Genomic DNA, 15529 nt, shown 5'->3' on the forward strand with positions numbered 1-15529 from the left:
TTTCAGACATTTACACACTCTGTCTGAGCTTTCAGGTAAAAATGAACAAATTTTAGATCACTGTAGATAGAAATATGGTACATTTTCACAGAAAAGTACCTAAACTTACACTTGAAATAAAATAGTTGATTCTGATTTCAGCAAAAGGTTATTCAGTTTTTTAGTTTGCAGCTTTGTTACCATCTGTACAATTGAAATGTGCATGTATATAGGTCAAATATTCATGTTGTTGTTTTTACCATGTAGAGTAGGTTTTTTTCAGTATTATAGCTGTATGCCGATATATGTTTTCTTTTATTATGTTAAATATATTTTTATAATATTCAGATGTGCTCACAGTGTCCCCCCAAATATATATTGATATAATGGCCTCGGTGCTCCCCAGTGTTGACTCCACAGCCTTGACTGAAGTACAAATCATGAACAAATATAGTCACTACTTGAGATAAAATATGCATCACGATTCATTAATGATGAATTAAAATGAGATCAGGACTTTACTTGCGTTATTCACAACTTGGACCTTCAGTAGTTCCTTAATAGTTCCTTCAGTAGTTCAGAAAGGTTTACAGAATTAACAGATATAGTACCAAATATAGTAACTGCTTGAGATAAAATGTCACGATTCATTAATAATGAATTAACACGAGATCAGTATGTAATTAAGACTTAGTTTGTAGTTAATTAATACATAAATAATAGTATAATACTATATTATATGTGGCCTGTCAAGTAAAATGTTACCAAAAAAATATCAATGCTTAACGGGGCACTTTAAATGGGGGCCAGCAGGGGGCAACATTTCTCCACAGCATGTTGCAGGACCCTTGAGTTGCCAGCAGGTGGCGCTGTGCCTCTATTACCAGCAAATTTGTTGGGCATGTACAGCCTCATGCGTGGTCACGTCACTAAATCCACAAATCTGTAGACAGCTTGTCTGAAGATCTCTTGAGGAAACTTTAGGGCACTATGAACAGAACAGTCATAATGAAAATTTTCTTTATTCAGGTAACATTTAAGTTAAAGGTTTTCATTAATTTCATTCCAGTTCCGCAGACTGTGATCATAATCAGACAATTTGGGACGACTTCAGACGAAAATTGAATAGCTGTTTTTTTTCCCAAATGGTGAGTCGCTGAACATTATAGACCACAACTCTTAATTACATGGCAATTTTAACAGTCATGTCAGTATAATCGTCCCCCCCCCACATTCCTTGTTCATTAACCCCGGGTGTCGGGGCGACATCTCATCGCACGTCAGCGATCGCGTCGTCACATTAGTGACGTCTTTCTGTGAGTGCGTGCACCCCCGTCATCGAGTGCACCACGGCCGGCACCGTGACGTAGCACCCCCCCCCCCCCCAGGATCTTCAGCTCCTTCCTGTTTTGGCCGACGGTGTTCCACTGGCACTTCAGCTATTTATTAAGCCGAAAGAGAAAGCAGTTTCAATAATCCACCAATCAGCATGCAGGGTTATGGCAGCAAAGCTTGACTAGCAGGTGGGGGCAGGTGGATGCTAGTTTGATCTGCAGGCCAAATTTAATAAGCTGTTGCATTTTTCCCGAGCTGAGGTGAGGCGCGGCCCCTGTTGGTTGTTGGGGCCCCAGGCTATAGCCTGTGGTTACCTATGCATTAATCCCTTCTTGAATGGGACAAAGGACGACCGGACCCAGACACGCTGCTGGCGTCACGTTGATGTCACTGTCCTTGCGCTGACGTAGCATGACACAGTAGAGTCTGGCAGCACAGACATAGACATGCAAACACATGCAAAGCAGCCCCATTAGAGGAACAACGTGACAGGCTTCTGTGTGTTTAAGGAAATCAACACCGGCATGCAAAGTGAGGGCCTGCATCAGCTTTCAGGAACTGCACTGTCTTCCTCTCCCCATAACTCAAAACATCTCACACAGGGGTTAGATTTAAAAATACTTTTTATTTATTAATTTTTTTTTCAGGCCATGCCACACACCCCCGCCCCCGCCACACGCATGCACAATGCTTCCCACCATCCAGTAAAGTCATTAAGGGCCTCTGTTAATTCGCTCAGAGAAGTGGGTGATGCAGGTGTAACTGTGATTCTGCGGAACTGCTGTCTCTCGCTGGGTGTTTCTAAGGCTAAAGCGGAATCGGGCCTCAGTAGTAAAGTTTAAATACCAAGAACATAAGCAAGCTTAACTAACATTAAACCAAGGCAATGTATAAAATGTTGATGATACAGATAAAATATCACATAGTAACTTGAAATGGCTGCTTTTTCATCATGTGCAATCTTACATTCCAGTTCTTACTGTTTATTAGCGGAATGCTTATGTTCTTCCTGGGAATTGATCTGCCCATGATTAAAGGTGGAAGGGTGGTGCATCCCCAGCTCCAAGGTCACAATTTATCAGCACAAGGGTCATGCCATTCTGTTGTGGGTGTGACTGTCCCCCCGTGGCCTTGAGGAATCTGTCAAGCTCTCTCTCGCCTCCTACTGGCAGGTGGAGGATAGCGATGTCTCGTGACTCCTTCACCTGCCCATCTGCATCAGCCCTTTTCTTAGACAGACTCAAACTGGCAAGCAGCTTCTCCAAGACCCCGACTGGGTGGGGGATGTTAGGGTCAGCTCCATCTTCACTGCTGGAAAGGAGCTTCACCTTCGAAAAGAGTGCTGAGGGTGGAGAAGGTTGTATCAGTGGCGAGTGACCAGAGTCAGCATGGGGATGCAGTGGCCACCAGCTGACTTACCCGCTCCTTTCTGGAACGCCGGATCTGAGCCGGACGTCTCCCCCATGCGACACCTCTGAAACACTGAACCAGACAGAATGAGCAACATCCACAATGCGCCACCTGACACAGTCCCAGTCTGGTCCCACATGAGCGCCACAGGTACCTGTTAGCATGACGTTAGCTGCGAGGCATGCCAACACAGCTGCTGTAAAACATACGAGAGCAAGGACCAGTGTCTGCTCCACCTTCCAGTGGTTAGCCCTCATGCGGACCGACCCAGCACCTACTGTGGGAACAAGAGGTGAAAATGGGTGAGAAGATACTGCCGTGTGCAGACACAGGGCTGAGGCTAAATCATGCCACCGTGTGCGGACATAGACCTGAGACTAAATCATGCCGCCGTGTGCGGACATAGACCTGAGACTAAATCATGCCACTGTGTGCAGACACAGGGCTGAGGCTAAATCATGCCGCCGCATGCGGACACAGACCTGAGGCTAAATCATGCCGCCGTGTGTGGACACAGACCTGAGGCTAAATCATGCCGCCATGTGTGGACACAGACCTGAGGCTAAATCATGCCACCATGTGTGGACACAGACCTGAGGTTAAATCAGACCCCAGGTGGTCAAAAAGCTGAGCACAAATCACGCACCTCACGTATTACTTTAAAATAGCAAAACATCACCCCCATGCCACAATCAGCATTCACACATCTACTACGCCATTTTGGTGACTCTCTGCTGGGCTAGTCTGGGTGTTTTCACTATGTGTTTAGCAACATAATACCTTCGTTTCAACTGCTATCTGATGTTACTGTAAGTAGCACAAATATGTTCCATCCTGCATCCTGTAAACACCCACTTTGTGAGACAGAAATGCCATGGTTGTTGTTGACCTTACACAACACATACCTGGCAGATACCAAAAACGAAATGCTAATTTTGCCTCTTGTCTTTCATGATAATAATCTCGGAGTTGTTATACTGGTACGCTCTCATGTTTTGCCAGAGCTCCTGGTATTGTAAACACACAGCTTTATGTTTAAATAAGGTTCTATTGAGGAAACCACATGTGGAAGGAAAATGGGGATTCCCTCCATTGTTGAATCCTGTTATCGTGATTTTGCCCCGAGCATGATGTAGGTACAGGTAGTTGGACTCGTATGAGCACATCTGCAGTGGCTGGGGCTGGGAATGACAGGACCAGTGGAGCAGCACTCACCACACTGGATGTGGCACCGTAGGACAGGCACTGAGAAATGGGTGTCAACTCTTCTCACCTGCCAAAAGAGAAATATATACTATATAAATATATACCTCTGTGTCCACGAGTTCCCCCAAATCCCTGCACAGGTCTCTGGTGCTTTTGGACTTACCTGGATACAGACGGAGCCATTGCAGATGTCCGTGTTTAAAGTGAGGTTGACAACTGCTCGCTCTGGCTCCCCCTTATGGGAAAACAGAAGAGATACAGGCTTCATCTACAATCAGAAATTATCAAATGTCTTTGGTTGGTGAGCATGGAGGCCTTTTCCTAGAAATCACTTGTTTTCCTCCATCATGAGTCTCTGTAATTCATTTTATCACCCCATATGGGTTTGATTGGACAAAAGGCTCCATCTAGCTTAACAAAGGCAGTTACCACAGCAACAGACGCTAGCATGCTGCACGGGAAGAGGGGGCCCGTCCCACAGAGGCTGAGGGAAAGCTGAGTCCTCATCTGAGAAGTTAGGATGGCCTGGTGCCAACCCGCTGCAGATGTCACCTCCAAGTTCCAGGCTGAAAGGAACCAGAGCCGTTTATTTAGAGTGAATGTGTCACCTGAACCATGACAGGTCATCTGGTGTAACCCTCTGATTCATATTTTCCATTTTGTGGCTGCAAGACCAAATTGCGATATTGTGACATTTTGTGATACCTGTTCAGTTCCTCTAATTAAACGGCCATATCTGTAGGTCTATTTGAATAATACCTGTTATCTTTCCATCAGCAAAGGGACATTTAGTCCAAGATCCTTCTCTGGTGGTGAACTGCAGGACAACATGAGTGCTTATTATTTGGAGTTGGACTGAGTCTCCTTCTCAGAATCTCGTTAAAATGCTTTTTAATAAAGAGTGCATCATTTGTAACGGGTCAGACGGCACCCCAGGCAGGTCATTCTTCTTACCTTCATGCAGAGCTGTGGATTTGGGTCCACTCGGGTGTAGGTTACCTGGGGGAAAACAGAACCAAAAGCATGTTACTGAGAAATTACTGACAGGATTCAACACACTCTTGAAAGGCCTGCAGGAGGAAGAGATGAATTCACCACCTTGTTTCTGTTCACAACCTGCGTGGAGTTGACTAAATCCACGCAGGGGTGCCCGTCCAGTGTGTGGCACAAGGTCACCACTGCCTCCACAGCGCACAAGGACTCCCATGACAAAATCTCCCCCTCAGGGTCAAAGGTCACACCAGACCAGAGCTCCTCCGTACCTGTGATGGAATTCATGATGGAATTTTGTGTCACAGTGATCTACGACGGCATGTCAAACAAACGGAATGAACCGGGAATCCCAGCTGAGCCCGGCTGATGGATCACAGGTTAAAAATGTCTTTCCTTGAATCTCAGAGCTATAAGAGCTGCCTGAACTTCACCATGGAATTAAGAAATGGACTTACGGTTTCTGAACGGGCAGACTTGGACTCTGGGGGCATCTGTGACACGTGACCATCCCTGTGGAAGCAGACCATGAGAAAAGAGGAGGCTTGCCCGGTCATGAGACTGTTAGGGCTGACGCTGGGCTGACGTGCAGATAGAACGAGAACTGGTCTCACCTCGATACATAGACAGGGTAAAGGTCTGCTGTACCGGAATGTGGCGTTTTTAATAGGGTTCTCCTTTTTCAGCTGCAAAAGTCAAACAGACCAGATGAAGAATTTTAAAAACCTTGACCAGTGTAATACTGCAGTGCAGTATATATCTAAACGCCAGTGTTTCCCAACCTGGCCCTCAGGGACCCACAGACACTCCACATTTTTGCTCCCTCCGAGACACTCCACATTTTTGCTCCCTCTCAGTTCCCTGTGGTTCCCTCCAGAACTGGATTGGGAAACACTGCTATACCCACATCATATTTTCTACAATCTGAAGTGTTCATGTCCCCTTGTAAACTAATTGTTCTGTATTATATCTGTGCTTATGTTTGCCAGCTGAGATAAGCAGTAGAAACTCCATACTATAGAAAAATCCATGCTACACTCTGGGAAATCTATTCTATGAAGAGATGGTTGATTGCTAGTAGGTATTATTCTTCAGAGAAATGTTATCTGATAACACATCAAACTCTTAGAGTTTTTTCCCATCAAGGAGATGTTTTTCTTTCCATTATTCAAGTGATTTTGGAAAATGGCGAGTGAAAACCATGTTTCCTGTGCAAACATGTTTTACTCAAGCAGACTAATCCCCAATAATCTCAGACAACACCTTGCTGAGCACAGTATTGTGACAGTAAAGGTCACTGTACACCTGACACGAACAAATGACAAAGAGCACTTCTGAAGTTCCACACTGAAGTTTTGTGCGGAAACGCTTCTTTTTACACGGCAAACTCGGCAGAATGGTGACCAGCTCACCAGCACGTGGGGGCCGGCTCCTCTGCAGGCGAAACCCTGGTGACACAGCCGGAGGTTGTAGTCTTCATTCTCCAGCATCCCCGTGACCATCACGGACAGCTCCTTCCTGTCCGTGTCCACCATGTACGTGATTTTTCCAGCTGTGGAGACAAGGTGCATTAAGCCCATAGCAGACAAACTCCCCACATTCTATCACAAAGCCTCCTGCTGGCTGAGATGTATAACTACCCCCATAAAGCTTTCATTTACGTCAAGAGTTTAATTCACAGAATGACATGTGCTTCTGCTGCTTGCTGTTCCTCCATAAGGGAACATCTTCTTATGCAGGACTGAATGAACAGCTTTCACTAAAGACTTACTGATGCATTCTGGGACGTTGTTCCTCAGGTCCACATCATTACAATCTGCAATAAAACACACAGCAGATTTTTGTGACATAACGGATAACGCTGCACACAGAAGAATCATAAGAGGACTGGTTACTGCAATGCATCACACAGCACTGACAGAAATCAAGGGCAGACACCTGCCAACATTTCATGAGTGGGACAGATAACCAAGTAATAAGCTTTTTCTTCAAACACTTTTCAATGCTCAAAAACCAGTCTAGTGGAGAGATGGCTTTGACTGATTCTTTCGAGTGCGTTCATACACAGACAGCGATCACAGACTGTGTTCACACACAGACAGTGATCACAGACTGCGATCACAGACTGCGATCACACACAGACAGCGATCACAGACTGCGTTCACACAGTCACTGGGAGTCCCATGGATACCACAGGAGCAGCTCCGCTGTGTTTCTACCAGGAAACCACAGACCCGTGTTTCTTGCCTTGAACATGGTATCTTCTGGACCAGGTCAGGTCACAGTAGTTGGGCACCGTTTTCAGAGTAACCTCGACCTGCTGGCCCGGCAGCACCCTGTAGCAGCCACTCTGAATCTGCACCTGTGGTGTAAAGGTGAGTGGGAGCTAAGATCACAATCTTCCATGGAATTTTCCAGAAAGGGGTTCTGAAAGGGTAATCTCCTGCTCAAAAATGTGTGCAAATGAATACGGGTATAAACGTGCTTGCTGACTGATGATGCACTGCCGTGAAAAAGGTGCCCAGGTGTGCCGGCGTGTGGGCGTATCATGTGTGCTGGGGAGATAGCATGGGCGGCCCCAGTACCTGCTGTCCGGCCAGCTTCTTCCTGTCTGACTTGGGGAATATCAGCTCCGTGCAGGACTCCAGCATCCCCGCAGATGTGACGCAGAAAGACATGCCTTGAACACGGTCTGGAAAAAAAACAACTATTTCAAAGATGCGCCCTACTGGCAGGAAGGGGAAGCGTCTGGCACAGGTGACTGGGAGTGGGAAGTGAGCAATGGCGGAGCTAACGGGCAGACTCATACGGGCTAAACGCCACCGGGGTTTCCCCGCTCTGCCCCCTCCTATCTATAGCCTGGGGGGCCAAGAAACAAGGAAGCAGACACATTTAGCAGCAAAATGGGCTCTAACAATGCGTGTCCTGTCCGAAGGCACTGAGATCTGCCATGGCAGGCCTGAGGCAAGTTGTTTCACAGAGAGACATTGTTCCTCCCCATCCCGATAGCGCACCTGTCTGATGTTTCAACTTCTTTTTACAATAAAAATTGTTAAATATAAAAATGGAGTGCTTATGCAAATCCTGAATTTGTAAATGTATTCATGCTGATTTTAAGATCAGGTTTCAGAACAAAATACCATGCTTGAGCAAAATTATTATAATGTGTAGAGTATGTAACAGCCATGGACACAAGGCTGCGAGAGTTACAGACAGAGCTCCGAACCAAACACCCCTAAACCAAACCTTGAAGGCTAAGCCCCCCCTCCCCCGAGGCACTGGCACATGCTATCATACCGCTGATCTGCATGGCACTATGGACTTTGAGGTGCAGGGAACATCGCTGCTTCTGTTCACATTTCATCACTGTTGAGATGTTGGCCTCGCGGAAAATGGAACCTTGAAGAGACTCTGGTGTTTGTCTGCAGGGATCAAAGAATGCTGGAAGAGGAATGGGAACAGTGGAGTCTCGTTATAGCTTTGGGATGGGGTGAGGTGTCAATCCCTACAGCATGATGTGACACCTGTTACTACAGCATGATGCAGTACTGTGTACATAATCCATACAGCATGATGTGACACCTACTATGCAGTGTGATGCAGTTTTGTGTAAATAATTCCTACAACATGATGTGACACCTATTAGAATAGTGTAATGCAGTACTGTGTACATAATCCCTACAACATGTTGTGACACCCATTAGTACAGCATAGTACGTAACCTATACCTGCACCCTACTGCGTGATTCCTGGGAATGCACTAATACTACTGGCACAATGTAGCCTTGTTATCTAAAGCAATAAATCTGCTTGAAATGATTCAAGAGCACATGAATGAAAAGCTCAGCAGTTACACACAGACTGTCTGCTGTTTATCCCACAGCAAGTGCCGCATGGCAATGCTGCTCTGCTGACTGTTGACAGTCAGCAAAACCTTGATTGCCCCCATTTTCTTTGTTATTTTTCCCCAAAGTATCAGTGTAAAGTCTGGATATTTTTTTCTCCCAAAACCAAAGGAGGAAAGAGGAATTCAACACAAAGAGAAAACATGCACCTGTGTTCTTTGAAAAGTCTACTCTAGAAAAAAGGCTGCGTAGTAAATATGCAGCATAGGAAGACAAAAATAACATTATGCAAAGTCACATAAACTGGTTTTGTGATTGGGCAATTAAAGTTAATGTGGTGTAGGGGGTCAAGTATCTATGTATTCTTTGGTTGGTCTCCATGAGCATGTCCAGAATCTATCAGGTGAAACCCTCTTTTTACAGTGACCAGAGCGCGTTCCCTGTGAGTAATACTTACAGTAAGGCTTCTCTTTGCAGGGGAGTCCCTGTGAGTGAGAAATCGGAAAGGCAAACTTGTTAGAGCTAATCAGCCAAACTGCAATAAAGAACTTTGTTAAAAGGCGAATGACCTCTGAAACTACCAGCTAGAGGGAACAGCAACCCCAATCATAGTGTTTTCCTGGCTTTTAGTAAATTTATACTTCCTTTAAACTGAGCTTATTTTGCTTGTTGCATGTTTACTTGCACCTACTTTCATGCATTTTGGCAGGAGCAATCCGACAGTTAAATGTCTCTGCTGGTATTTCTTCTCTATCTCCATCCAATTTCTATACCCACTTGTCCTGTGCAGGGTCATGATGGGGTCCAGACCCTACACACAACACTCACACACACACATTCACCTCTAGTGACTCCAATTCACCTTAGTTTGTTTTGTACTGTAGGGGGAAACCTGAGTACCTGGAGGAAACTCTATACAGGGAGTAGTGTTCATTTTGGCAAGAATTTTTAATTTAGTTTTAGTCTTAGTTACTTATTGAAAATCGTAGTTGGATTAAAGTCACAGTCTTTTGTTTTTGTTTTGTTTTATTTAAGATTTAGTCAGTGGAACTTTAATTTTATTTAATTTAATGTTAGTCAATTTTTAGTCAGAATTTTCTCAAACAGATTCATGATACTGAAATTGATTATGCTGAGAGAATGTTACTGACTTTCCCATACTTCTTAATTAATGCCTAAAGTTAATTAGAAAAAGTGCAATACAGTCATATTTCCTTCACATGGCATATTAATTTTCTGCAAACTTGAACAACACATACTTACACTTTTCCCTGTGTCATTTTTGTTATTAGGGCATTAAAACACGCCTCAGTTTTAACTGTATGCCCAATTTATACTGTAATAATGTTTGTTACTAAAGCATAAAAACACCTATCAAACATCCATTTAACTGTGTGCAAACACAGTCTTCAGAATAACCCTCCTTCAAAAACAGAAAGTACATAATACAGTAAAATTGCTGAAATGACAAAAAAAAAGATTAATGAAATTTCTGAGATCCATGGCAATATTTCCTCAGTTCCTGTTTTTATTGTCATGTCTATATTTTTATTATTTATTTATAATTGTCTTTCATGTCTTTTGTCCCTTTATTTTACATAGTTTCGGTTAGGGTGGCAGTAGAGGTGGGTTGCACATTACATCCATCCATTATCTATTTATTTATTTCTTTATTTATATTATCCACATGCTTGACTCAGCATTGCACATCTCCTGTAAAAAATAAAATAAAAATCCTTGTATCTTCACCTGCACCAAAAGAAATTCCTTGCACTTCTCTGTACTTGCGAATAAAAGGATTCTGATTCTGATATTGTCTTTATTGTGTAAAGCACTTTGTTGTTGCATTGTGTTTGTAGGAAAAGTACAATATTAAAGTCTGATTGATTGATTGATTGATTGTGTGTTATTTTGGACTAAGCATTAATCTTATGTGTCTTTCCTTCTGTTTACTGGATACAGTTTACTTAATCTCGGTTTAGTTTCAGGAAGACACTTCTCTTCAAGGTGACCCTTGCACACACTTATCTGTGTGTGTATCCCTACACACTAAGATCATATTCCTAAATAAATTGAACTTTCTTCACCGTTTTAAATTCCTCCCTCAGGTTTTGCCTAACCCCGTGTCTTGCGCTCTCATTGGCTGTGGCTCATCGCAGCACTTTTCACACCTACAGGATTTGCAGTCATCGACAGGTTCAGGTGTTTAGCCTGCGAGATATCTGACGGGTGTCTGTGACGCATTGGAGAGTCGGGTCGCGTCTTCGATCAGTTCACACATATTGATCGAGTGCCGATGTATCAACACCGATAACAAACCGATTTGCCTCCGATCTGGGGATTTTGCCAGCAATTTCCAAACACTGTCAAATCAGGGCTAAAACCGTGTATTGCAGTGTGAACTTAGCATTAATTATTCTGGAAGCTGGCATTTGTGCAGACATGCAGCAAGTGGGAAAAACAAATCATCCAATGAGAAAGATGCATGAAGACAGTGGAGGTTGCAGAGTGAGAGCTGGGCTTATGTCACTTCTTATGAGACGTTCTTCCTCTCACCCACAGACCACAATGCATCTGTCATTTTTCTGATCTTTGCTTTGTATGATGGCGATAAGATCAGATCGTCTCTACACCAGCATCTACTGGGCGTCAATCATAAACACACATGCTACATCGCCATCTTTACAGGTGAGGTTCATCGCTTCTTGTTTTCTGACAGAAATTTCAGTTTCTAGTGAACTACAGTGCTCTGAAATAAACATGTTCAAAATTAAATATTAATAACAATAATAACACATTCATAACAAAGAGTAATGATTAAGCTTTTATCTGAGAAGAGACGTCCGTGACGAGAGAGCATGACAGGAATGATGATGTAGCAGAGAGGTGCGGTGTGGGGAACGGTACCTGGCCGCAGTGCGGTTCACAGAGCTGGATCCTCTCCATCAGGTCGGACTCGCTCAGATTCCCACAGAGTCCCAGGATGAAGAAGCTGACCAATTTCATGATCACCGTTCTCTGCAGTCTGAGTTAGTGGAAACTGGGACTGGTGTCTGTAACCCACGGAGTCCAAGCAGAGGCGCGGTTCTCATTTTAAATACGAGGTTCCCGCCCTCTGGTGGCGGGCGGGTCCTGACTCTGGTTTCTGTGAAAGAGACCTGTGTGTCACTCAATGCCGTGTCAGAGAAGGAAGTAAATGAGCAAAACCAGGGAAACCATTTGGGGGACATGGTTCCAATGCCCACCAGTAACTGATTAATGTTGGGGGGGGGGGGGGGGGGTCTCTCCAATCAGTGACATACAGTGATTGTCCAGCTGTCAGCTTTATGGAAACTTCTCCATTCACCTCACACGCTTACATCTTCCTGGGCTTTCTGACCATGGGGACAATGTGATGCTTTTCAATAGAAGAATGACCTTACCGTGCTGCCAACGGTTGAAAAGGTGAGTGAAGAATCATCTTCCACCCCTTTGCTGGGAAACATAATTGCAAATTTACATCTCAACCAAAAATCACAATTTTAGGCCATTTTCAGCATCAGAGATAAGATTAAAAATGATTTTCCAATCTGATGAAATCTGACCCAACACTGATGGTGTGGGACGCGTAACTGACCTCAGGGGGACACGCATGTCTGGCTTGTCTTCCTGTTCCTGTTCCTGTATAATTTTGTGTTTTGCTTTTACCGAAGATCAAAGTGGATCCATGAGGACGGTGGGTCATCAGCCACATGGAGGTCCTGCAGGAATCTTCAGCTCAGTCATGGGTCATTCCTGACCAAACTGTATGGTGTCTGTCCTTTGTGACTTTTGTGTCATTTAAACCAGCACCTGACACTGTAAATCTGGCCCCTTTTGTTACATTATCAGAAGAACATCTTCCTCTTTTCCATTAGATTTAAAAGACACCAATGGTCGGTAATTATTATTCTTAAACAAGTATGGAAGTATTTAAAAGTCTTTTGATGTGTCAAATAAAAAGTATTTTATGAAAAACATGTTTGACCCTTTTATTTTAGGCACCCAGTAAGTTGATATTGAGCCTGGAGTCTATCCCAGGATGAACAGGGAAACGACGCAGGTATCACCCTAGACCGGGTATGTACTATTCAGAGAAATCAGACCCTCTAAACCACATTTTCAGGATGAATGAGGAAACCAGTGTCCCACACAAAATCCACTCACGCAGAGCTGCGCAGTCTGGCCAGTGAGTCTCTTGCTGGCCTATTCACTTCTCTGATGCTCTTCACCATAATCAAACAGCACCTCCGGGAAAATATGAATGACATGAAATATGTAAATACCGCGGCTTGCAAAATCGCACAGGCTGACGTAGAACTTAAGAACCCTTCATTCATCTTCTGCCTTCGGAGTGAGATTGGGAATGAGGAAAAGCATGTGAATGTACTCTTTCATTCCACACAAAAAATCTGACTGACAGCCCAGGACGGGGCTTGTTCTGCTCTGACTATGACCGACTAATATACTTACAGGGCAACAAGGTCTCTGACACCTCATACTGCACAAACAGGTGGAATAAAGTAATTTAGACAATTCCCGATCAGTTGTTAGACTGCCACTCCCTGCCATTCTTCCCAATCCCACTCCAAGAAGAAAAATCCCAGTCCACTGCAACCCAGCATTAGCAACCTGAAGCTTATTTTAGCTGCTGTGTACCACACCTTGTACCATGTCAAAGATCGCCCTCTAATGTCCCTCTACGGTAGTACATGAAACACATCTAGAATTACTGCAGGCTGTCAGTTCACTCTGTTTAACTGAATTCCATGCAGTAAAATCCCGTTATAACGGACTTCAAGGTACTTGGCAAAGCAGTCCGTTATATCTAAAGTTTGTTATATCTAGGGTTGCTGTACGGCCAGAACAGAACTACAGGACACCATTTACTCATGCCACACCCCAGCAGACACACTTGTGGTATAGATTGTTATATTGTACATGTAGTAATCCAACTTTACCTGAGCAGATGTGTGACTATTAATAATCCCGACTACGTATCTGCGCTGGATATCACCGGCACGCCACACGCCTTGTAGGCGGAGCCTGTATGTCCGTTATAGCCGAACAAAACTACAGCTAAAAGCGGCCTTGGGGACCAAATTGTTTGTCCGTTATAAGTGAAATTCTATTATATGTGAGTCTGCTGTATCCAATGCTTTTTATGCATGTTCGAAAAGGCGCACAGCCGGGACCAGCGGATCTCGTCTCCTATAGACGATATTCCGTTATAAGCGAGTTCACTATAACGGGATTTTACTGTACATAAAGTCAGCATGATGCACTGCAAACATGTTTTTGAGAGGGGATCATATCCACCCCTGTCCACATGAAATTCTTCTGTTTCTAACAGACAGTTTTATCCAAAATGATATACAATTCATAGCAGAGTCAGACCGTCCCTGGAGCAATTAAAGGACCCTGCTCAGGGGCTCAACTTAGGTGCTTTCACACCGAAGTTTCGGGGTGATACCTGGCAGATAAAATTTAACGTAGATAAATGTAAGGTAATCCATGCAGGGAACAGAAATATAAATTACAGATATTTTATGGGTTCCACTGAAATCAAGGTAGCTGATTATGAGAAAGACCTTGGTGTGTATGTTGATGCTTTCATGCCCCACTCTCGCCAATGTGGGGAAGCAATTAAAAAGGCCAATAGGATGTTGGGTTACATCTCTAGGAGTGTGGAGTTTAAGTCAAGGGAGGTGATGCTACGATTATATAATTCTTTGGTAAGACCCCACCTAGAATATTGTGTGCAGGTTTGGTCTCCATACCTTAAAAAGGACATTGCTGCCTTGGAAAGGGTTCAATGTAGGGCTATGAGAATGATTCTTGGTCTTAGAGGAATGTCTTATGAGGAGAGGTTAGCTGAGCTGAATCTGTTCAGCCTCGAGCAAAGGAGACTAAGGGGGGACATGATCCAGGTGTACAAGATTCTAACAGGTCTGGATGCTATTCAGCCAAATGGCTACTTCAATATTAGTTTAAATATTAGAACTCATGGCCATAGGTGGAAATCAGCGTAAGAATATCTTAAAATAAATTTGAGAAAGCATTTCTTTACACAGCATGCAGTTAAAGTATGGAATAGTCTTCTTGTGAATGCAGTGCAAGCTAAAACCTTGGGTTCCTTTAAATCAGAGCTAGATAAAATTTTATCTAGCCCCCCCCCCCCCACAAACTGCTGTAACCCCCCTATCTCGGGAAGAGGCTGAAGGTGCTTCTTAGCTCTCCAAACCAGGGGTTCCTGCACAGTCCCAAACTATTCATAGGTCTGGCCACTCTGTCCAAAATTATCCTCCCGCCTGAAGGAGCCAGTAACATCCACCTCACTACAGTATTAATACTGTACAGCTGAATTACAGACACGGGCAGAGCATACCACCAGTTTTCTGGTCTGACTGTCCCTGGAAACTAGTGAGAGAAAAGGATTACAAATATCACGTCACAGTGGCACCTAGTGACCAAACGGTGCTAATGCAGCCACTACGTGATATTTACGTCGTATTTTCCAGCGGGATTTTCTTTATGCCCAAGGTTGTGGAGTTGGGGGCGTTACAACAATCATGGCAGAGGCAGTAGGTAGCTGCACTGCGAAAGGCAGGTTATTCTGAAAGCTAGTGATGGCAAAACGAAGCTTTTCAAAGCACTGAAGCTTCCTTTTCAAGTGTGTCGAAAAATGGTTCAGTACTCGAAGCCTTCCGAATTGCTGACCTTTAGTAACACCAAGTGGTCAAATA

At 44.1% G+C, this 15529-nt stretch overlaps 1 protein-coding gene across 1 annotated transcript; it reads right to left on the minus strand.

Annotated features, from left to right (window-relative positions):
* Window positions 1-2014: 2014 nt before the first annotated feature.
* On the minus strand, window positions 2015-11819 carry LOC111853407 (interleukin-17 receptor E-like protein). Its single transcript, XM_023830238.2, has 18 exons — window positions 11673-11819; window positions 9223-9250; window positions 8218-8361; window positions 7506-7612; window positions 7168-7282; window positions 6692-6736; window positions 6333-6472; window positions 5535-5606; window positions 5379-5433; window positions 5029-5192; window positions 4885-4929; window positions 4690-4747; window positions 4360-4496; window positions 4094-4165; window positions 3940-3997; window positions 2879-3001; window positions 2734-2796; window positions 2015-2656 (listed from the first exon to the last, which is right to left on the minus strand). Exons 1-18 carry the CDS (start codon window positions 11769-11771, stop codon window positions 2346-2348), a joined length of 1836 nt encoding a protein of 611 aa, XP_023686006.2. The 5' UTR covers window positions 11772-11819; the 3' UTR covers window positions 2015-2345.
* Window positions 11820-15529: the final 3710 nt, after the last annotated feature.

The sequence above is a fragment of the Paramormyrops kingsleyae genome, chromosome 1, assembly GCF_048594095.1.
Source record: "Paramormyrops kingsleyae isolate MSU_618 chromosome 1, PKINGS_0.4, whole genome shotgun sequence".
Lineage (NCBI taxonomy): Eukaryota > Metazoa > Chordata > Actinopteri > Osteoglossiformes > Mormyridae > Paramormyrops > Paramormyrops kingsleyae.

Coding starts and splice junctions, on each gene's coding strand:
- LOC111853407 (XM_023830238.2), bottom strand. CDS start 11,771: ATGAAATTGGTCAGCTTCTTCATCCTGGGACTCTGTGGGAATCTGAGC. Junction 6,473..6,691: donor CAACGTCCCAGAATGCATCA/GTAAGTCTTTAG, acceptor TTGTCTCCACAG/CTGGAAAAATCACGTACATG. Junction 4,930..5,028: donor AGGTTGTGAACAGAAACAAG/GTGGTGAATTCA, acceptor GTTTTCCCCCAG/GTAACCTACACCCGAGTGGA.